Source organism: Melozone crissalis, unplaced genomic scaffold, assembly GCF_028551555.1.
Source record: "Melozone crissalis strain CALT ecotype California unplaced genomic scaffold, PUWL_Pcris_2 ptg000027l_1, whole genome shotgun sequence".
In the NCBI taxonomy this organism is placed as follows: Eukaryota; Metazoa; Chordata; class Aves; order Passeriformes; family Passerellidae; genus Melozone; species Melozone crissalis.
In genome coordinates, this window is record NW_026535805.1 from 75,105,405 (window position 1) to 75,128,944 (window position 23,540).

Sequence of the window (23,540 nt, forward strand, 5' to 3'; positions counted from 1 at the left end):
AAAACTAAGACAGGGAAAATATCCCCAGAGACAACTCAATTTTATCCTTGTATTCAGAGCTGGTATCTTTATTAGGATTAAAAAGCAGCAAAAATAGGATATCCATAAAACTGCTAAAATGAGCTAATCACTTGATCAGTAACCCAATTTATAAAGGAAGTCTATTGTAACTAAAGTATTCTGTCTTTCTGTCCTAGTTTTCATTTCTTTATACTGATTTGCAACAGGTAACAGGAGGATACATTTTCAAACTGCTTTGGAGAAATACTTCAAAGACATACCTAGGCCAGTCCAGGTGGGACCACTGGGATTATCTGTTCTGACTTTCAGCATCCCTGATTTAATTCCTCTAAGGAAGGAATAAGGGTTTCTTATTTATCCTAAAGGTTTCCTCTAAGGAGTAAAGGGTTTCTTCAGACTTCTTTTCCCCTCTAAGCTCCATTCTTGAACTGATAATAACAGAGAGCTGGTCTTTGCAATTTGTTTCCACAATTAATTGACTGTCTTTACTGGAAACATTTGCTTGCTTCTGTTCAGAATCCACCTCACTTTAGCCACCCCACTTTTCACATCTTTGCCCAAACTAAAAATGGTTCTGTTCTAAGATTTCTGCTTCCCACACAACTAATACCACATCCCCCATCTTAAGCTGAACACTCATCTCTGGTAGTATTGCTCTTTCAGCAGCAGAATGAGAAAATGAAGATGTTACCATTATAAATCATGTCCAGGTTGGAGCAGAAGTTTAGAAAAATCAGATTACATCTTCTATCCAAAGTGCCCTGGAAGCTTCTCATCACTTCCAACAAGTAAAAGTTTCCTTCTTTTTTGTCCTGTCTATGCTTCCTGAACCTGTTTTCAGAAGTTCCAGAAGGCTCCCCCACTGACAGCTGCTGAACCAGAGGAGCACAGCACGTGGTCTCTCCATTACTAAAATCAGCTGCACCTCATCATTCTATACTATTTTAACCAAGATATTCAATACCTTGCAAAAATCTTAGTAGACCAGGATTTATCTAACTCAGATAAGATAAATGAATATTACTTCTACTGTACAATATGCAAGATTACTCAAGCCACAATACTAACAGGGACTGTGCCTTGATGAAAGAGAACTTCTCTGCCTTTTGCCATTAGCCCAGTTAATATAAATGGGGCAAAGCAGACCCATTCTCAGTTTCAAATTTCTTCACAGTGTCAACAGGAGGAATGTTGCTGAGTGTCTGGTTCTCACAGTGGATGTGGAAGCTTGCTTTTCTGCTGTAGACTCTACCTCCCACCTTCTGGAGATAAGGGACTCCCTGGGTTGCTGTCCTCTGCCTGCAAGGGGAGGGAATGACAGCAGGTACCCTCCATGAATTGGCTGGTGACTGAGATGTGCAGCACTGACTCTTTTACTGTCTCATCCTCTTGGAATTGAAGGAACTGACAGCCTAGCCTGAACTGTCCACTCCTTCCAGACAGATCCCAAGAACAAATGACCATCTTTCTAACACAAAATCCTATGCCAAAAAATATTCAGACCACACATGGTGAGTGAGAAAAAAGCCTTATGAGGTTATCTTCTAAACTGGCCTGTCAAACCACAAGCATATTTTAGAAGCCTGACATTTAAAAAACAAAAATTGAATGCATGTCTAAGTTCATCTCAAATACTTCTTTCACAGCCTGGCACACGTGTGCCTCTAAAGACAGAGATGGTCCTGCTAGCTTTCTTCCTTCTTTTTAAATTTGGTTACTCTTTCCACATACCTGCCCTCACTGCAGAACTGCATCAGCCACGTTATCCACCCACTGACTCAGCCAAAAACTGAATGTATTGCATTTGGCAGGGGCACCTTTATGGTGCAGTTTGATGATACAACTCAGCAGATCTCACTGCTGGCTGTCACTGAGATGACACAATGTTCCTCCCTCCTGCCAAGCAGCTCCTGCAGCTTTCCTCACACAAGCATAATGCAGGAACCAGGGGAACAAGGGAAGGAGCATCAATAACGTCAGCACCACAATCTCATCAGTTTATATCGGGAACAAAACTGCATCCTAAGAAAATGGCTCAGCCGTGGCTAAAGGTACAAGTATCTGAAACATGAACTGCAGAAGCAGCGTCTGTGATACATAAACACAAGCTCAACTCACTCCTACAACTGAAAATATTATATGTGAGCCTCTGCCTTTACAAGTCATGCAACCATACCCAAAGGGACTGTTGCAGTGTAAAATGCAGATGCAATATAGCTACTGCAGAGGATTACTTATCTTCACTTCCCACACAGATGTGGCTTAACATATACTCACAGATAATAAGGAACTATTATGCTCTAACAAACCAATACAAGCCCTAAACACATTAAAGGAACAGAATTATAAACTGTGTTGAAGCATCCTCTTCTTATGTTTCCACTATGTTTCTGCTCTAATAAAGAAGCAATAAAAAGCTATTCCCACATATTCATAAGCTTGAAATGCAAATCCTCATGGTCCTTTTACATTTGAGACCTGTAGTGACAGAGATCTTCTGCCAAATTTCTACTTTCTTTGCCTGACTTAGGAAAGGATAGCATAACTGACCCCTGACAATTTTTATTGCAGGGAAATGGCAGCACTGTGACAGAACTTTACAAAGGTTCATATGATTACTTCATTGTTCTTGGCAGGAAAATACAACTCAGCTATGTACATATGAAAAAAGGATGAGAAGCTGTAATAAAGAGAAGAAGGTTAACAGAGAAAAAAAAATTAAAATAAAAAAAAAAAACCAAAAAAAACCCAAAAATCAGCATTGCATAGCTATTTCCAAAAGTAAAGTGAGCGGCTCTCCACCATAGCGAATACCGCATTGCATCTGACAGAAGGAAAACACTGTCTTTTCTTAACGGGCCTCCAAATAGCACCTGAATTCTTCATCCTCAAAAAAATAAATGTTTCAATGTCCTAAAAACTAACTACAGAACTTTTCAAGCTGAAGAGGAACAGAACAGTGTGTGAACAGAGGCCACATGCAGCCAGCACTGCCCTGGTCTCCTGCTAGCAGCAACCTTCCGCTTGCACACAGAGACATAATTAAGGACACACAACATGAAACACTATTAAACTGGGAGGGCAATCTGCTCAGCCTTATGCAAAATCAGTCTGCAGGTCCCTGGGAGCTGCTGAGATACTGCTTAGCCAAGGACTCTGCACACCTTTGCCTCTGTGCAATGTTTGTACGGTAACTTCAAAAAGAACCCATTAATTAAGAAATGCAATTAAATTTGAGACAGGTTTGGTTTTTAAGAGATTCTTAATCACAAGCAGTCAGCAAATGAAAATATTTTCTATAGAGCTACAAAGACAGTTAAACTGCTCCATGCCCAATGCCTGCTAGCCTCATATTTTCCTAGCCAGATGTTGCATGCTGATAAATGCATTTAATTCTATTTCTCTCTGTGCACATATGTCTATCACAAGGTGAGGGGAAAAGTTTACTTTTTAAGGCAGTTTGTCTGAAATCATTGCTCTCTGTGCAAGTAACAGAATAACACTGTGAAACACAAAGGGGTCTTTAGCAAGTATAAATACAACTACCACTGCTAAAAGTAACAGATGATGGGAATTTGCTCATGGGTTTACTAGGTGTTGTTTCAATAAGCACAAAGCAAAAAGAAGAGACAAAAATGTAAGAAACAGAAAAACGGGAAACACCAAGAACAGAAAAAGACAACGTTCTACAGAAAAATTACCTAGAGGCAGTGCCACACAGGGTGCATTTGAGATGTGTGCAGCTGGAAAAGCCTCTGAAGTCATACCCAAGTCTACTTCTTTTGAATTCTTCTGTATTTTGGGAAACAAGACTTCCCACCAATGTACACAAATAACGTAAGTGATTCTATAATTTTCTTCTTGCAGTAGGAACAATGTGTTCTTACAGCATTGAAAATCCATTTACACAGGAGTCTCTGAAGGACTGTAGGAAAACAGATGCTATAAACCCCAAAATTTGGCTCATTGCTTCCTCATCAAAAGAATAAGAATGCCATTGATGCTGGATCTACCCTCCAATTAGCAGTGTGAATTTTCTTCTATTGCATCAGTATGAAACTAAAAAATACAGCATTGCTGTGGAAATAAAAAAAGGCTAAAACAAGGTGAAATTTGAAGACTGTACAGCAGGAATTGAACCAGAACCTGGAAGTCTCACTGAGGGTACAGGCAGCTCCAAATCAGTGAGACAGACTAAGAGCCAAAGGACTCCATGCAGACTGAGTAGCACAGGCAGAAGACTCCCTGCCCAGCCTGGCAAGCAGCAGGGGACTGCCAGAGTAAAGGTCAGGATGCAAAGCTGGCTGCTCCAGTAGGGGAGCTTGCAAAGCCTGCTGCCAGTTGACATTATAACCCGCAGGAAGAATCTGTGGAATTACACTGAAAACATTTCTATTTGACAAAATGCATGCTTGAAACTGTATTTTTGCTACAGATACAGGATGTTTCCTAGTCACAGGTATTTTCTTGTGAGGACACTGGGAAAGCGTGTTGGTTCTTCAATGGTTCTTCACCTCCACCTAAAACAGAGGGCAGGTTACCAGAGCTTGCCCATTACTTCATCTGATTTTAAAAATGTCTCAGCCAACAGTGAGCCAAAAAGTCAAAATTATTAGAATTATGGGTTAGGATCTTTTTTTTTCCTTTTCAACAAAGTGAGGATCTTGGTGGCTAGCACAAGAGATAGGAGAAACTTCGACCAGCTTGGAAGAGCTCAGGGATTCATAAAACATTCTCTGCTATCAAGAACTTCTCCTGGTGGAACCATCCTGCAGGGCTAGACTATTGCTTCAAAAGACTAACAATTCAAATCTTAGCTGGCAGCTAACTTCTTTCAATAGATAGATGCTTTTGTTTGCAATTTACCATATGTTTCAGTAGTTCAAGAGCGTGGTTAAAAAGAAAGTGTTATTTTAGTGCATTTTTCCAGCAGAAACCTTTCAAAGATGCCAGAGAATAATTTAAATCTCCTGTTTGGTATTCTACATTTAACTCCTCCTCATACTACTCCCTTTTGTCAAAGTGGCATATTTATAGCAAGTATTTTGCATCACGAAAGAAACCCTTTCAACAAGCAACATCTATCTTCTTTTTCAAAATACATACACATAAATACAAGTATAATAACTGCACCCATATTATTTCAACTACTTTTCAGTACCTACTAACTAAATGCAAGTTGTTCCCTGATCTCCATGCTATATTACATTTATTCATGTTTATTTCTTCTTATTTGATTCTGGGGAATATACTTTGCTCCCCAGCAAAGTTCCAGTTCCGCAAGGTAGGTGAGAACTGTCAAGTCTAAACTATTGGAAACTCAGTCCTGCAGAGATGAACAGAAAATTGATCTTTCAGTCTCACAGTTCTGCAGAGTAAGCAGAGCAAGGAATAGTTTGGTATCTTGCACATGGGAGTCCAAAACTGCTACAGGTAAAAATCTGCAGGGATTAAGAGCTGTTGCTTTGTTGTGTGCATCAGCTTGCTCGGCAGAATTATGATTTTGGGACATAAAACATGATTAATCCATTTTGTTTCTTTATTTTCCTAAAACATTAAATATTTGGTAATTGATTAAAGTTCACTGAAATAGCAGCAAAGAGGGCAGCTTTATAAGCAGGTTTTGGAAAGTAAGCAAATGCTCTAATATTCAGCAGTGTGCCCTGGAAGCCAAGAGGGCAATTCACAGCCTCGGGCTCAGCAGGCACAGCATCAGCAGCTGATCCAGAGGGGTGATTATCCCACTGCACCCAGCCTTGGTGCTGCCTCACCTCCAGTACTGTGAGCAGTTCTGGGCCCCACAGTTTAGGAACCGTGTGAAGGTCCTTGAATGCATCCAGAGGAAGGCAGCATAACTGGAGTTGGAGCTGGAAGGAAAGTGCTGAAGGGAGCCCCTGAGGGCCCTGGGCTTGTCTAGTCTGGAGAAAGGGAGGCTGAGGGGTGATTTCATGGCTCCCTACAGTTTGCTGAGGGGAAGTGGAATGGGAGGTGCTGATCTCCTCTCCCTGGTATCCAGTGATGTGATGTGTAATACTTTTGTCAGGGGAGGTTCAGACTTGTCATAAGGAAGCCTTTCTTCACAGGCAGTCAAACACTGGAGCAGCCTTCCTGGCTTACAATTGTTTAAGACACATTAAGACAATGCCATTAATAACATGCTTTAATTAACTTCTGGTGAGCCCTGATGTGGTCAAGCAGTTGGATTAGATGATCACTGTAGGTTACTTCCAACTGAAATATTCCATTCTACTCTAAATTCTGTGAAGAAATATAAAAGTTTAAAAACAAAAAATTCCCCTAACTAGAGATTCACACACATTTTCTATTATGTAACATGTTTACCACCTGAACTTTTAAGATGAAAATACAGAATTGATTTTTTTGTGATGAGGTGAGTCAGCAGAACACAGAAAGTGTTTGAACTAGTTCTCTGTATTTATCAGTCACATTGTTTTGCCACAAAGAATAAAGCATTCCCAGCTGTATTTTCTGTATTTATTGCAAATGAGATAGAAAAGAAAATTTTCAGCACTAAAAAAAGTAGGTCATGTTTCTTCTTTCTCATTAGCTTTAAGCAGCAAAACCCAGTGGCATAGGAATATTTATCTACCAGAACGGATAAAAACACCTAGCAGCGTGTTACCAGGAGATGCAACAAGCAATTAGCCTTATTTCATCTGGGTGGGGTCTTAGTTCTGTCAACTCAAGATATAAGTTCTGGCCATCTCCTGCCATAAGCACGAGTGGCACCCTTTAGATTTTGTCACTCAGGGCCCACAACCTAACACCCAGGTACACCCAGCTGCAGCTCCAGCTACTTCTGAACCCGGAGCCAGTGGATGCAGAATGTGGATCCATAGGATGCCACGTGCAGCAGTCTCCTGAGAGCAAGGCAGAGGGCTCAAGGCACAGCAAGGCAAGCTTGAGGACTGCAGCACTGCCTAGCCCAGCAGGGGCACGCTGGGTTTAACGCAGAATCCTGTTCCTACATAAACACAAGGTAACAGCCATATTATTCTCACACAGGTACTAATCCTCCTCCATGAATCTGGGGGAATGATAAGTGCCCTTGACCACCTGGAAAAAACATTTAGCCTTTCCTTGAGAAGGATTATGCTTGCATTTATTTGTTCTCTCACTTAAAGGAGCAGAGATACTATGATTCCAACAGGCTCCCAAGAATTTCAAACACAACTTTGTGAAACAAACTTGTCAATGCTTCTGCTATTTTCCCCTGACAGTTACTATCCACACAGCACAGATGTGTCATTCTGCCAACCACAGATATACACACCCCTGACAATGCACTTTAAAAAACCAGCAGTAACAGCAGTGAAAGTCATCCAGATTTCGTTGTGCTACGTTTTTGCAGATATTTACAGGTTTTCTCAGCCCTATATGAAACTGCAACAGAAAAATGCATTGTGGCTTGAGACTAATGTCATATTTCAGATAAAACTGGACTGTATTACTGCAACATTTTCTCATGTTTTTGTAAGACTAAGAGGATGGATTTTCTAAACCAGGGCTGACTGCCACTGCTATTATTCAGATCAGTAACAAAATTATCTTTGACTCAACTGAGCAGAACAAGGTTTCTACCCTTATTAATAAATGTCAACATTATTCCTCTTTCAACAAATGCAACTATTATCTATGTAGCTTGTGTATTTTTGCAGCTCTGTATCTGTAAATTCTCTTTTCTTTCATACTTCTGCAGACCCATTTCTTAGTGACAAGGTGCATTCCTTCGTCAGCAGCACATCACAGCAGCCATCTGATTATTATCCCATAAACTGCAGACACATCTCCTGTAAGGTCAAGAGGAGCCACCTCCACATAGCCAAAGGTACTGCTGAACACCGCTGCTGCATAAACTCACTGACTTCCAGACTTCCCTGGGGCCTGATGCTGGGAACCCTCACTAGAAAAGAGACCTTGCTGCAGGCAAGCCAGTTTGATTGAGCAGGAAGGGACGGCTTGCACATCAGGGCCTTCATAGCAGCTGTCTTCTTTGATCAAAGACTAGTTTTGTATCTCTTTTCTAACTAATTTTAGCTTCCTAGCTGGTTCCTACTGAAGAATGTGATGGTATCTACACCCTTCAAATGCCACTCCTGTCTCTGTTTCTACATAAACCTATCAGATCACTCAATTAGAGATGTTTCAGAAAGACTATCTGACCTTAGGAGATGCAAATCCAGATCAAAGGTTTAAAGCATACTTGAATTGCATTTCTTTAGATTGGACAGGGATGATAATTTCACTAACCCTGCAGCAATTTAATGACAGGTTTCAGCTGCTGATGCTCTATTGTTCATCAGATCAAAGGCAGCTTCCTTTCAAATGAAGGCACACAAAAACTCACTTGATTTTCTCCGAAAAAACACAGATTAAGAAACCAGTCTTTAAATGATTTGTAATGTTACTACTAAATTGTTCCAAATAATCACTCATAAGTGTCTTAAAAGTACTGATAATACCCAATATGTTTCTCTGCAGCATACTGAAATGCCAGGAAACAAAACAAACTTGTGAAAGTTTTAATAGAATTTCCCCTGTTAAATGCTGTTGAATTTTTTTTCCGAGTCACTTTTTCTTGCTGTAATGGGACTTACCCAGTGAATTCAGAGGACCTGTGCTACACAGACTGGTTGAAAGAATCACAACAGGACATTATCTCCCAACATATGAAGGTAAACAATATTCTGCCCTTTTGTAACAGCATGAAAATCCAAAAGCCAATGGGAAAGCAAATTAGCATGTGTGAATGGAACATACCCAATCATGTTTGGATTTGCATTTAATATGAAGTACAGGTTCATGGTTTCAGGCCTCTTCTCACAAACAAAAACTCTGAGGGTAACACCGCTGGCAGAGTGTGCAACTGAACAATCCCATGAACTGGGACATTCAGAAAGCCAGAAACTGTGGCTGTTCAGGGCTTTGCCACAAGCAGAAGCTTGCCTTAAGCTATCATTACCCCTGTGACAGGGGCACAACTAGCCACGGCCTGGTGCTGCAGATGCTGGGCTCCATGGGCCAATGTATCATTCAGCTACCTCAGCATTCCACAAAGGCAAATGCTCAGCTGCGATGGAGGAGGCCAGAACACAGCCAGGAGTTCAGCCCAAGAGCTCTGAAACAGGCAGAGAACAACTTTGGGGTTATCAGCACTAAGGTCTTCCAGTGCCCCTGCCACCCCTGTCAAAACTGTCAGATAAAAATCTTTGTACCATTGTTTACACCCATGTTACCTTTTTCCTAGGCAGGAAGGGAACTGTTTTATTCCACTGTATGTCCCCATTAGCCAGCACAAACATACTGGTGTGTATCTTATGTTAGTACAACTATTCTGATATTCTGCAAACAACTCATTAGTTGAAGTAAGGTACATAAATAAAGCTCTCAAGCACAGACCAGACACATGGAATAACATAGAATAATAGAGATAGGTGAGCAAGCACCGTGATTTCTGCTCTCTAGCTTACACTGAAGATAGACATCCACAGCTGCAATAAAGGAGCAGGCACTTTTGACACAGCCCTGAGAGATACTGACATATCTTGAACATCCTAAAGGCATCAGGACTTTATTTCTCTTCTGGAAATGATAAAATCAGTGGTTTATTTTTACTGAGGGATAATTAGCAACTATCAGTGATTCAAAGGCTCAAGTATGTATACAAAAACACACATATATATATATATCCATACCCACATATATCTATATATATGGATATTTGTATCTCTCCATATATATGTGTGCATGCAAAAGTACATGTCTACATATGCATATTCAAACAAAATACAAGTTCATACGTATGCAAACGTCACTCCCAGGCATTAACTTCTGCAAGTTTATTCCTTGCAGTACAATGACAAACACCTTGTGTTTTCCCATTTTGTCTTAGTAGGAATGATGGGTACTAGCTATCCAGGGATTGAATAGCAAAACCAACATAACAAATCCTGGAACTCTTAACTGTGAAGACAAGGTGTGTCCTACCCAAGGCAGATGGGCAGCAACAGAAGGGCACAGTGTCACTGATGATTCACTTGACTTCCTGAACAACCTGCATCTCCTAAGAACTTCCCTTCAGAAATCAGCTAGCAAGACAGTTACTCCCTTTTCTTTGTACCAAATTCAATTACAGTGAAGTACAATATTAAATTTAGACTAAATAAGCTTGTTTACTGATGTAAATCAAATTGATTTTCCCTTCCTCCACTAATGACATAGAAATAACTTGTTTTGTGTGGCTTCCTCATCACTGTAGCTCTTATGACCACAAAAGGAGGAAACACACATGCCTTAGACTCAGCCTTTTCAGAATGGTGATAAATATCTATGCCTTAGACTCAGCCTTTTCGGAATGACGATAAATATCTTACAGTAAAGTAGCACACCTGAGTGGAAAGACTGACACAGCTTTGAACAGAAGAATTAAAAGATTTCAAGCAAAATACTCCACAGATGAAGGTCTACAGCCCACATAAGACAAGAAAGGAAGTTTTGTGTCTGTGTTCTCTTGCAGTAAGACAAACTATATTAAAGGAGTTGCCTGTACAATATTTGTATCTCAGTCACTGCTTCTGCTCAGTCACCAACAACTTTGAGTCATCCCTTGAAAGATCCGGTCACCCTTTGCTAATCTGCATGAGACACACTGAAATCTGATGTTTTCACAAATGACAGGCAACAGTGACTTAGGTGTCTGAATTGAGTCCATCTGCCCATCCAATGGGTGCCAACCATACAACAAACCAACCCAAGAGAGAAGATTATGGAAACAATATCTCAGCTACTGAGGAATTCAGAAGCTCTTCTGAGCTTTGGCAGCTATCTGCAGACCAATTTCACTGGCAGTCACAGGTGAGAAACACTACCACGGCCTCTACATTTACCCTCACCTTGCCAAGGAAGAAAATTTGCCAGCCTAAGGGACTTGTGAAATGTTAACTATCTTCTGGAAAACATTAAAAATCAGGCTGTTAAAAAACACTGACATACTTGAACATGGTCATGCTTTTTTGGATACAGTAGATTTCAACTAGGAATAGATTCCAAGCAGTACTGTGTTTCTGTGTTCATTACTCCTCTTAGCAAACTTCCACACTATAAGGAAATCAAAGACTGCAGCATTTCCTTTTGGACAGACTCCCCTAGGGGGCCAACACTTGAGGTGTAAGTGAGGAAGCTGTTGCCCTTAGAGTACTTGCTAGCAAAGAGATACACTCTGGGTTACCAGCTCAGTGACAATTTTCTATTTTCAAGTTGCACTCAGATAGATAAACATAAAAGTGATACTGATATTATACAATTAAAAACTTCCTTAAATGCTATTTTTCCACAACTCCCAATTTCTGAACAGTCCTAAGTAACTTGTACTAATAAATTGCATGCAAGTTAGCTTTCACTTCAATATGCTTTTTCATTTATTATAAAATTCAGTTATATGCAACATCCAGCAATCACAAGCACTATGACCAGAATTAGAAAAAATAATTTCTAGACTTTAACAATCTGAGTGGAAGATTAAGGAGAACAGGTTACCATCAGTTAAGTATGTCCATTTGGGGACTTGTACACTATAGAAAAACAAAGGGGAAAAGTCTTCATAATCTCAGTCAGAACAATACCTCCTTTGAAGTTTTATTACAGCTGATTGTAATCAAAGTTCAGTAAGAAACTTTCTGCACATGACACTGTGTAGTCCAAAGTGTGTTCTTTAAAGCAGCATTATTTCTGACATGATCTATCTGCCAAGAAGAAGTGTAAATATTTGGAAAGCACTAGAGCATACAGGAATGGTGCAACAGTTAGGTACTAAATACCATACACAAATTCAGCCTGCATCCTTGTGACTAGGGCTCACACTCAGCTGCCCCCTGAACACATTCCTGAATTGATCTGAACTGCTGTCCACAGGCTCACAGCTCTCTCCATCACAATGGAGATGGAGAGAGAGAATGGAACTAGAGTTTAGACTTATTTGGAATACAGACCTGAAACCTAGATTCAAACAGTGAGTCCTTAAGGTGAAAACCAGCTAGAGCCTTCACCATTGACCTCCCTGCCTCAAGAGAATTCAGTCACGAGTGAGTCTCTCAGGCTCTCTCTGCAATAACCCTGCAAAACAGGACTGAGAGAAGCCAGCAAAAATGAGTATGAGTCACCTGACCTGATAATAAGGAACTTGAGGGAAAATGAAGTCGAGGGACCAGATCCAGAAAGTCCCCACATCTCTCCTATGCACCTAATATAATTGCTAATATCCAAGATGTGTCCAGTGACTGAGCAAGGATCCAGCTTTTTTCTTCCAGTATCACTGCTGTGGTTACAGCAGTGCTCTGCAGGTGCACAGCCACAAGCACCACTACCTTGAAAGGTGAAGTGACACAGTATGATGTTCGTGTGGGATTCATAAATCAGGCTTTGAGGATCCAATCCAACAGGATCCTCAGCATGCCGACAGATGTAGACAATACTATGGTTAAACACTTAAAATACTGCTACTTCCCAGGTAAATATTTCAGGATCACTTCCAACTGGAAACACTATTGTCTCATTTCTGAAAAGCTAGCTTACCTGCTGCTCTGATCTGAGTTTACAAAACCCAAATATTAAAAAAAATCCTGATAATATGTAACATTTACAAAGCTCATTATTTTTAGTTGAACTTGCATAAATCACATGCAACAAGTTGTAAATCCCTCCAAATGATCACCATAACTAATACTCAAATACTCAACTAATTCTCAAAAGGCACTTGTATCACTCAAAAAAAAATCACTTTCAGTTTTGACTGTTGTGCTTTTGAGGTGAAGAGAGGCAAAGAAAAAAAAGTGAAGATGGTGGATATTCTAGAAGTGACATATTCTAAATTAACTTATTTCACAACTCCAACAAGAAGCACAATCTTTCTGCTAAGTGCTATGAGAAATGTTGAATTACAATGACTTTTTACAAACAAGGGTGGAGTTGAAATTCATCATCCATCGGAAACCAGTTTAGCCTTAAGAATGCTAGCACTGTATTTGTCTCCACTACATTACCCAACAACAAGTGAACCAAACAAACATGACTATAATTATTCTGACATTCCAAAGTTTTATAATGTGATTTAAAGTCATTCCAGGAAACAAAAAATCCAACTCATTTGACCTCCATAATACGCTTAATCAAAAAGAGAGCGTTAGTCCCACAAAGCCAATATTTGCTATAGAAACAATTTAACAATAACTGCACCTATCTTATCGAGCTTCCTAGTAAAAAAATCCATAATCCTCTTCAGTTGCAAGAGTCAAAGTCCAAGTTTTGGTCATGTAAAATCGTCTATTCTTTTCAGGTTGTTGCTGTTCCTCCCCAAACTCTCCTGTCCTCCCAAACATTTCTCTGAAGAATGTGGCTGACCAGTACTTATCTTTGTGAACTAAAAGGAATTCATTTCAGTGACCTGTTTTTCTCATCTTGTGAACATACAAAAATTTCAATGGAAAATTGTTTCACATATCTCACTAGTCAAAGCAGATTGTACCCGTTGTGCCATTATTTCACTAATTTCCCTATATTATCTGTTCAGCTCAACATATGAAGCTACAACAAATTAATACCACAAAGGAGAAAGTACAAGTGAGGCAGTTGTTTGAAGGTTCTCCATGATTTAACAGCTCTTCAGTGATATTCCCCTTGCCTGATCTTCAGTCCTCTAACTGCAAGACTGAAGTTTTCTCCAGTTTGGCATTTCCAGATAACTGCAGGAATTACAAACTTAAAGTTTGTAATTAGCTCATGCTACCAGCTTCCTGACAAAGGTGAAGCTGCTTTAAAACACTGAAAACTATTTAACTATGAGACCGCATGTAGTACAGTACAAGTGTAAATTCTTATTGATAGACTGGAGAAAGTGAAACAGATAAAATGACAGTCATCTGGGAGTGATCTGGTGAAAAACATGGGCATAAACTATTTCCTGAAAACAGTGAAGCACTGCTGAGGGAGAACAGCAATGGCTACTTTTAAAGTAACCTTTCTCTTAGGCACAAAAGAACAATGATTGTCCTTATCAGGGAGGAGCAGCAAAGCCTGCCTCCCCAGCCCTACAAAGAAGTGCTTGGAATTCGAGACACAGCTTACCAACACAAGTAGAAATTCAGGTCAGAAAGAGCAGGAGACAGTAAGGCTTGTAGAAACATGCCTGTCTGCCTATTCAGAGGCTTCACATTGCGATTCGATTGAATCTGCCTAATGCATGCTCAGAACAACAGGAGGTGATTTAGCAATGTACCCGCACGCACAATGCCTCCCGCGCCCTTCCCACACCAAGGGCTCCAAGCTCTAACAGCGTCCCTGCAGGCCAAACCCTCTGTCCAGCTTCCCTGAACGATTGAAGATCAAGGTGTCCACTCCAACAACAACTACCTTTTGGGATCTGCGGGTTATTTTAAGCTCATGAAGCATTTATAGTCACAAGTTTTATTAAACAAACAAAAAGCAGTTACAACAATTAACCTCTCGGGGGGTCTAAGAACTTTCAGATGTTTGGAAGATGCTGCAGGGAGAACTCCAAAACCAAATGAAGGGAAAATTCACATTATTCTTGGTTCCTTCTCATTCCCTTAAATTACTTCTTTTTCTCACTCTTTGGAATGACCCTCAAAATATTTTATGCACTAGACTCTTAGAATTATGTGTGACAATTATATATTTTTATCTTCTTTAACCCAAAACAAATTACACCAAATATCAATAAGACATATACACCAAGATCAATAAATACTTTAGTAGTTTCCAGATAAAGTTATATTTATGCAAAGTAAAGCCTTTTCTGAGTATACAATCAGTGTATTTCTCAGGAATGTTTCAGCCAAATGCCTATCATTTGACCTGGGTATTCTGAAGATTTCGAAAGGAGGCATACACAAAGAGTTTAGCTCATTATATTTGCCAAAACAAAAGCTTACTCTAGAGACTACATGGACTTTCCATTTTAAGATAAAGATTAATTTCACAAAGTCTCTCTAGAGAGATTGGAAAAATAATTACGTCACAATGACACTGCTTTTTTTTGTCAGCCAGTATTACATATAGAAGTTTCTGGTCAATTGCAGCAGGTCAGATACTCATCTAAGAAAGACCCACTCTTATAAGCAGCTAGCCTACAATTTGACTCAAGTTAGAGGTAGAAATTAAACCATGGAGTCTGACACCATTTTTAGCAGGACACAGAGTAGGATCTATATGGGGTACTCATTTTTTTCTCGATGGGGAAATAATTCTGTCTCATGAATGACACAGGATCCCAAAAAATAGCTGATATAGTGCTAAAGGCTGGAGGAGATGACAATTGTATGACTCAAACTCCTTTCACTAATGTTTAGTTCTAGAAGGATGATAGTAAGTTTAAAACTTCCCTTAAAACTGCTTAAAGACATGAAATACAGTAACCACCTTCTTCTCCAGATGCAGATTCCCACATAACTAGCTAATAATAGTGTTTTCTTCATCATTTTCCTCCATCCTTAGCCTGGATCTAAGGACACCCCCTGCAAAGCCTACAGAAAAAAAGGAAAGCCTCCGTGATGCAACACTGAGAACAGCAGGAACCTAGCCCATAATTAAAGGTCTTAAATGCTGTGATAACACAGATGAAAAAAACTGACAGAAGAGAGATGTCAGAGCACTGGCCCTTTATAACAGCACCTTCAATCACTGAATCATCTGTTCTGCTCTGCTTAGGCTGCACTCAGATGCACTACTGACTAGATGAAGAAAGTTGACTATCACCAGCATGCAAACTATTACCCATATTCTGTCATCTTGTTGCTGTCCAACCCAGAAAAGAAGTCAGCAGGAGAACCAATGTGCAATTTAAATTGCTTGTCAAACTCAGATTTGGTTTGCTGGGTTAATATATAGTTATGAGGATTATGTTGCTCTGCCAACTGCATTTGTACCTTGCAGGCATACAGGGTAAGCAGAGAGCAGAATGAAAAACTCCTATCAGTAACCTCCTTGCAGACTGGAGATGGGGGTGAGTGAACGATATGGCCCTTCTCTACCCCTCCAATGAAAACAAAATATATACTGTATGTATACTGTTCAGCCCATGGGGCACGAAACAGAAACTAAAACCAGCAATGCTACACTAACACAGCATGAACCAACTGCCCATGCAGGGAAGATGATGTTTCTCTTAGGGATGCTTGATGGACATGGATTACAGAGTTCTGAAGATGCTGGCTACTGAAATGGATAATTAGTTTTTATTAGCTGTAACGCAGCCACTAAGCACTTTGAACACTTCACGCCAAAACATATCAGAAAACATACCTGTCATCATGTTACTGAACTGAAAACTAGATCCACACAGTAAAAGGCTGAAGGAACTGAATACACAATAAACCTTCAGACAGGAATGTGCTACATCCTTCTGCAACTCAGAAAGTGCTGCTGCCCTCACTGCTGAAGCATGAAGAATATCAATTATATCTAAATCCTTTAGATGTTTCTTATTAAAGAACGAATTCAGTAGGATGTTTATGCCCAGATTCCCTTAACAGAAAGCTGTCACTTCATATGAAAATATGGAAATTCATAGGTCACACGCATAATTAATTAAACAAGAGAATGATGTACAAGCTTCAATTAAACTCAGAAGGCAGTGATGCCCTTCAAAAGTGAGTCTGAGAAGAGCTGTACCTATCCCAGAGTATTTCTTAATGCAGAGAGGTGCTGGTGGCCCGCAGCCTGTCCCTAGGCTCTCAAGTATTTATGTGTCCACCCTGCCGGGGGTGGCAGGCACCGAGGCACGGCACCTGCCCGGGCTCGGCTCCCTCGGGATTTCTCCCCTGCACCGCGGCGCTGGTCGCCTCCCAACAGGGAAAGTTTAGCCCCGCTTAACGACCTCTAAGACCCGTTAAATACACCCAACGTTTGTGCCCTACAAAGGTTTCGGGGTGCCTGGTTTGCCAAAGGCAATTTACTAACTAGTTAAGCTTCGGCAGCCTTGCGGAGGAGAGTTGTCTTTTCCGCCCCCATCGCACACGCAACCGCGGCAAATTCAGCCCCGCGTCCCAGGGCAGCCCACGGACGGACCCGGCTCCGTGCGGGCTGCGGGGCCAGGCTCGGAGCCGAGGGCAGGCTGGGCAGGCGGGGAGGACGAGCTGCCAGCCCCGCGGTGCCCGGCCCCGCAGGCTGAGCCCTGCCGGCGGCGGCCGCGCCGCTTTCCGCGCTCCCCGCCGCTCGCCCCCACTCACCGCCACCGAGCCCGAGGAGGAGGCGACGAAGACGCGGATCACCATCTTCACCTCATGAGCCGCGGCCACAGGAGCGCTCGGGACGGGGCAGCGAGGCTGCGAGGAGCCGCTCCCCGGCACGGGACGGGGACGGGGCCGGGGCCGCCCAGCTCCACCTCGCCGCCGCCCCCGAGCGAGGCCACCGCCCGCAGCAGAGGCACCCCCTGCCCTGCCCTGCCCTGCCCTGCCCTGCCCGCCTGCCCTGCCGTGCCCTGCCGTGCCCTGCCTGCCCTGCCGCGCAGCCCCGCTCTCTCGGGCGAGCCGGCTCCGGCTCCCGGCTGGCAGGAGGCAGCGATAGCGGCGACAGGCGGGGGTGTGTGGGCGGCGCGCAGGGACCGACGGGCGCTGTAGTTCTCCCCGGGCGGGGACAGCCGTAGCACGGAGCCGGGAGGGAGCCGGGAAGGAGCCTGCCCGCCCCCAGCTGCCGGGGAAACGGGGGCTTGCCGCAGCCTGCCCGCCCCAGCGCCCGGGAGAGGCCGAGAGGGGCTGGTGCCGCCCCCCAGGCGCGCTGCCCGCAGGTCGAGGTGAGCAACGCCTGAAACTGCTCCCCCGCCAGGAGCGCTGCTCCGCGCTCCGGCTCAGGCTGCTCCTCCTACCCCATGCGGAGCCGCCAGATCTGATCCGCTGGGTCCGGTCTGGCACCTTGGTCGCCGCTTACTGCGGCAGAGGGGTGCAAAATAACCCGTTCTGGGTAGGCAATCCTGTCAAGGCAAGCAACAGGGACAACGCAGGAGGGACAGGACAATGGGTGAGAGGGCTGTGCTACGCCATATATCCCAAAGGAGTTAAACAGCGCTGCCCATTTTCACTCTCTGGCATGGATGTACAGTTCCCAATATTGTCAGCTGTGGAACAGATGTTATTAATCATCAGGATAAGCAGATAACCCCTTCATCAGTCAGCTTATCTGCAAGTGACCAAGGGCAACTCGATCCTCATCAGGTTTTGGGTCTATGAGGATGCAGATTGCCTTTAAATAAAGTCAAGAACCGCACAGTTCACTACCTTATACATGTTACTACAGTCCTAACCCCATCCTCTTACTTCCCTGCATGCAGCCCGCTGGTTGCTCATTCCCTCTGACTAAATTTCCCCTTCACACAGTTTCACCCTAATGATGAAGTGTGCTGTGTCATCCTCCTTCACACCTTTGCATTGCCACTGCCCTCAGTGAATTTCCACTGTTCAGACTAAGCACAGACCTCGACTTGCTGCTAAACATATCCTTAAGGCTTGTTGTACATTTTAGTATTGATTATTTATTTTGAAATCCTGAATTTCTTGTGAAAAGTACCTAGCAGGAGCCATAAAACTCTCAGTGCTCTCATAGAGCTTGATTTATCTTGTGGGATTCATTGGAAAGCTTTCTACTGATTTCACTGTCCTCTGGACTGGAGCTTAATATCAGGAATATAAAGTCCTAAAATGGGAATTCAAGTACCAATCTTGCAGAGATGTATGCATTACTTTGCTTTCATGAGAGTGCTTGTTGAAAGAAAAAAAGAGTAAACTTTATTAGAGTGCACTTAGGTACAAAGGTTAAGATTTTCTGGCTTCAGTGCTCCTGTCTTCACTTGAGCATAACTTTTACTGTGGGAACCACAAACTGGTGAACAACAAGTGTTTATTGTTTAATTGCTGCTGAATGACCAGGGAAAGCAGCAAAGAAGACAAACTTGTTTTTATGTTGGTTTATAAGGCAACACCAAGCCACTTGTTAAAATTCTGTGATAGGTGAGTAATTATAGGATTTTGCTGGAAAATTCCCATTACTTTACTCAGTGAATTTCCTTCACACTGCAGGATTATTTCTGACAACAAATTTTACTGTATTTCTCAAAGTTTTTCTTTTAAAAATGGAGGTGCTTATTTCCTACTTATTTCTCTATTTTCTCACTACTAGAAAATATTAGGTTTAATATTCTGTTTTGGCCACCATACTCTTTTGTTTCATTTTATGAAACAAAATAAGGGCAATTCACTGCAGCTGGTTGTACATTATTCACTCACAGCACTAATACATAGCTTTAAACTATAATATTAATAATTTCTGCTCATTAATATATTTCATAAGTACTGCAAAGAACAAAAAAAAAAGATACACTGATTTAAAAGGTGCTGTACATCTTTATCTCACACTAAACAGAAGAAGAGAATGCTCCTACATCTCAGAGACAGCCTTGACACATAACCAGTAACCCAGAGAAAGCATGTGGCAATAGCATTATATGGAAAAAGCATGAGCTGTAAATAAGAAAATTAAGAATTCAAATGGAACTGTAAAAACTGTTATTAAGGTATTTTTTAAGATTGTTTCCTCTTCGTAGAAGAATCCTCTATTTTGTTAGCTCCAAAAGCCACAGATACAGTCTCCTTTCCCGTGTGGAAAACAGACAACTTTCATTTCAGTTCATTTGAAAGTGCTTATAAGCTGCATAAATCCTCAAAAGCTATGGGGGGAAAATGACAGACAAGACACTGCACAATTTTCATTTTTATTGTTTTTAGAGTCTCCCTTTTGTTCCTGCAGCCCTTGGGTTGGTAGATTCCTACAGTATGAACTTCAAAAAAGAGTCTGAGCAGCTAAACTCATAGCTAGAATTGGTAAACTCAAGTGGAGCTAAAGTACCAGAGCTCATGAAGATCTTCCCACTATCACACTTAGCACAGCTTCAGCCAAAGCTTCAGCATCTTTATTCCACACATATTTAGAGAAACCATCAAAGAGTAGGGGGCTCCCTGCCCACATTCAACTTGATAACTAATGCAACAACTTAATTAAAGGATCTTTTCAATCAGTTCCTTTGGAACTGATTTTGAAAAATCTCAGCCTGTATTTCAATGAATTTTCTTGTATTTCTCAATTTTTAAATATTTTTATAATATTTTGGCCTAAAAATATTGCGCCTACGACTTTTCAGCAACAACTTTGATGCAACATGGGAATTGAAAATCCAGACAGCTTTCTCATGTCTCTCTTTTGCCAGTCTTTCCATACACATAGTGAAGCTAGTTCATTGTGGAAGTAATCCAGAAAGTTAGGAAAAATAAATGTTACGCTGAGAAGCTGAAGATCTTAAAGCTTGTAGAGCAGCATCTTACTTTATGTGGCTCCCAAGCAGAGAATTGTTCCTCTGTGGTGTGTAAAACCTATTGGGCATCACCCTGTGATGTTTTGCATTTTCAAGTATTGTACAGGTTAAGACTGGACATCACCCTTTGTCCTGCAGCTGCTCTGGTAAATGTCCTGAGGCCACGCCTGTACCTCCATCTCTATTGTACAGTTCTGGACACTTGAAGACAAAGTGGTATGAACTTTTAGTTAAGTAGAAGAAATGAAATAAATTAAAAACATTGCTAAAATGATTTATGAGCAGTTTCCCATGTTTACAGGAGGTACAGAAAGACTGGAGTAGACAATGAGAATTTATGGGGGCAGGGGTAGTTTCTGAAGATTTCGTGGTAAGAATGATTCATTGTTATGCCAGACCTTCATGGAAGATTAAACAGAACTTTGCTGCTGCTAAGGTAACAAAGTACACACAAACCCAAGGCTCATGAGTATGTGAAAACAGAAGTATAAAAGTACAACTTTGAACAAAGAACATTCTAGTTATGATAAAAGGTGATTGTATAGTAAGACGCATAGAATAAAGGCATAGAATAAAAATACAGGACAAACAAAATATTATGTTCAGGACTGAAAAAATTACTAAGGTGGCTTTATTTCCACCTGAAAGAAGCAGTCTTTCCAAGGCATTTTAGAAGTTTTCTGGTCCGTGAGTTGTTATTGCCAATCAGTTATTTCCCTGGGTTCTGTGAAATATTACTAAGAAACAGTAAAATCTCATAGATTCTGCAACATAGATTCAGTCCGCATACTTCAAATTTCTAAAGAGGTCTTTATCACTTTTTAAAAATTCCAAGCATCAAAACATTTGAAAATTACAGATTTCAAATGCCATTAAAGGCTCTGACAGTTCAGATCAATCTCTTTTCGTAGAAATGTGACTGTCATAGTAGGGAGAAGAAAATGAATTTAAAGGGTAGAGAAGACACAGTATTCCAGCTTCAACAGAGTATCATCAGCTGCTCTTGCAGTGCAGAACACCAGAGAAAGATAACTGCAAGGCTCTAAACCATACAAAATGGCCAAGATAATGTAATATAACTACAGGACTGTTTCATTTGTTGAGTAATGGCACTCAGTGTGGTGGCTGATAGCAGTCTTGGCCAGACACAGCTTGAAAGCACATGAGATAATGCTGCTTGGAGCCCAAGTCTCTGCATACATCGGAGAAGCCACTGTATTTTTAAGGTATCATTTTGTTCACAGAAGTAACCTCCAGGGCACACTTTCTCCATTGTGCTGAAATGTGCTGCACCTGTGGGCTGTGCATACTCTTATGAATCCTCCTCTACGCGCACAACAGGTCAAGCAGCTCCTAGTCAGGATCACTCTATCCTTTGCAAAATTTTTTTATGTTTTATCAATCATTGATGTTTCTCAATCACAAATTCAGTTTCATCCAAGCCTGTTCTTTCCAGAACCTTCACTGTGGCCAGAAGTTTACATTCAGAGCATTTCTTAGTTTTTCCCACAGTCAGATTTCAGAGATAACATCACAAGATAGAACTCTTTCTCTTTTGACTTGAATTACTCTGAAGCTATGATGAAGCACATGTGTTAAAGTAGGTTCTTGGGAAGAGACAGAGCTGGAACAATTTTGAGAAAGTTATTGATTCTTGCATTTACAAATTTGTGGCACGTTGAGGAGAGCAGAGTTATGCATCTGTTCTTAATTTCAGAATTATTTCTGTACCATCTCTTTATAACTGACAGAAGAAAATAAACCCAAACAAACAAACAAATTTTAAAAAATTCCAGAGATCTTAAGTAAACCTTCCTTCATGCCATTAAATCTAAATGTACTTAGATAATTACAAAGCTGTATGAGTCCATTCTTCTCAGAGTCTGCTCTTTAGCTGAAGTCACAATCTGCTGCTCTTTATTTAAAACATGACTAATTTTAGAATCTGTGGCTGCTTTGATTCCCTCCATGAATTCCTAATACTAAGAAATTTGAAAAGAAAAACATTTTCCTGTGAAGTTCCATATCTGATCTAGGTCAGTCATCTGACTTGTTCAGTCAACTGGACCTGGAGATTAAAACATCTTTCTTGTTCTGTATAAATCAGCCATCATTCCTTAAGCTTCCAGCTACATTGTGTAAGGAGTTCTTGAGTTCATTTTCTGCTTGTGTCTTTAACGATCCACTGTTACTGAAGGTGGTGGCTTTGACTGAGGAGCAGGAATTCAGGCAGGTTTCAGTCAATGCCAAGCCTTCTACTTTGTCTACACTTTAGCACAAGATACTGCCAGCAAATCAAGCCAAACAATGTCAAGTCCAGTAGGTTTGCGTTTATATTTCTGCTGATTTGAACAACATTTAGTAATCTACATTACTGCAGAGGGATGAGGGATGAAAGCCTCCACAAATCTCATTTCCCCATCTGCCATTCCAATGAAACCTAAATTAGCAAGTACTCAAAATGTGAAGTGCACTCAAAGAACAGCCATGGAGCCTTACATTCCTGCCAGCCCTTTCCGGAAAGGATCTTCTGCCAAGCCCTTGGAAAAACAATCTACCACCACATCCATTTTGGCTTTTTTTCAGCGGTTTTCCCATATCTGTTTGGTTCCACTCTGACAAAACACTTTAGAAGACTGATTTCTTGCAGGATGCAGAAGTGGGTCAGCAATAATATTTACACATACAAGGACAAAAAGAGTAATCTTGCAGAGAATAAGGAGGAGTTGAGTACATGAATTTTGACAATTTGCCTAAAGTGTATGCACTAAATGAACTAAGAATAGTTATTTTTATCATACTTAGGAGTTTTTTAGATGTTTCACAGAACAGAGAGGTGGGAAAGCATCTCAAACGTGATGTAAATTTGAGGATAAGGATTATGTGTGCTCTGAATTTCAATCATGGGTTCAACCACACACATGGAGGCCACTCTCCCACTGAGGGGACACAAGACTGTACTCGGTTACAAGTTTGAGACCATCTTTAGGAACCATCAGAAGAAATTTTTGGCCTGCCTTTAATCCTCACCTCAGAGGCCAAAGGTGTCCCCACGTGCAGCGTGGGTGGCCAGTAGTGGTCTGCTGGCCCCTACCCTGTCTCAGGTGTAGTCCATCTCCCTGCAGAA

General features: G+C 41.3%; 1 protein-coding gene across 1 annotated transcript in view; it reads right to left on the bottom strand.

The window, feature by feature from the left end:
• The window catches only part of SH3BGRL2 (SH3 domain binding glutamate rich protein like 2), a 35,494-nt gene extending 18,011 nt beyond the window's left edge, over positions 1-17,483 (bottom strand). The window contains exon 1 of the mRNA XM_054280333.1: positions 17,283-17,483. Within this exon, the coding sequence (XP_054136308.1) occupies positions 17,283-17,327 (45 nt within the window). The 5' untranslated portion in view covers positions 17,328-17,483. The remainder of the gene's footprint in view (positions 1-17,282) is intronic.
• Positions 17,484-23,540: the final 6,057 nt, after the last annotated feature.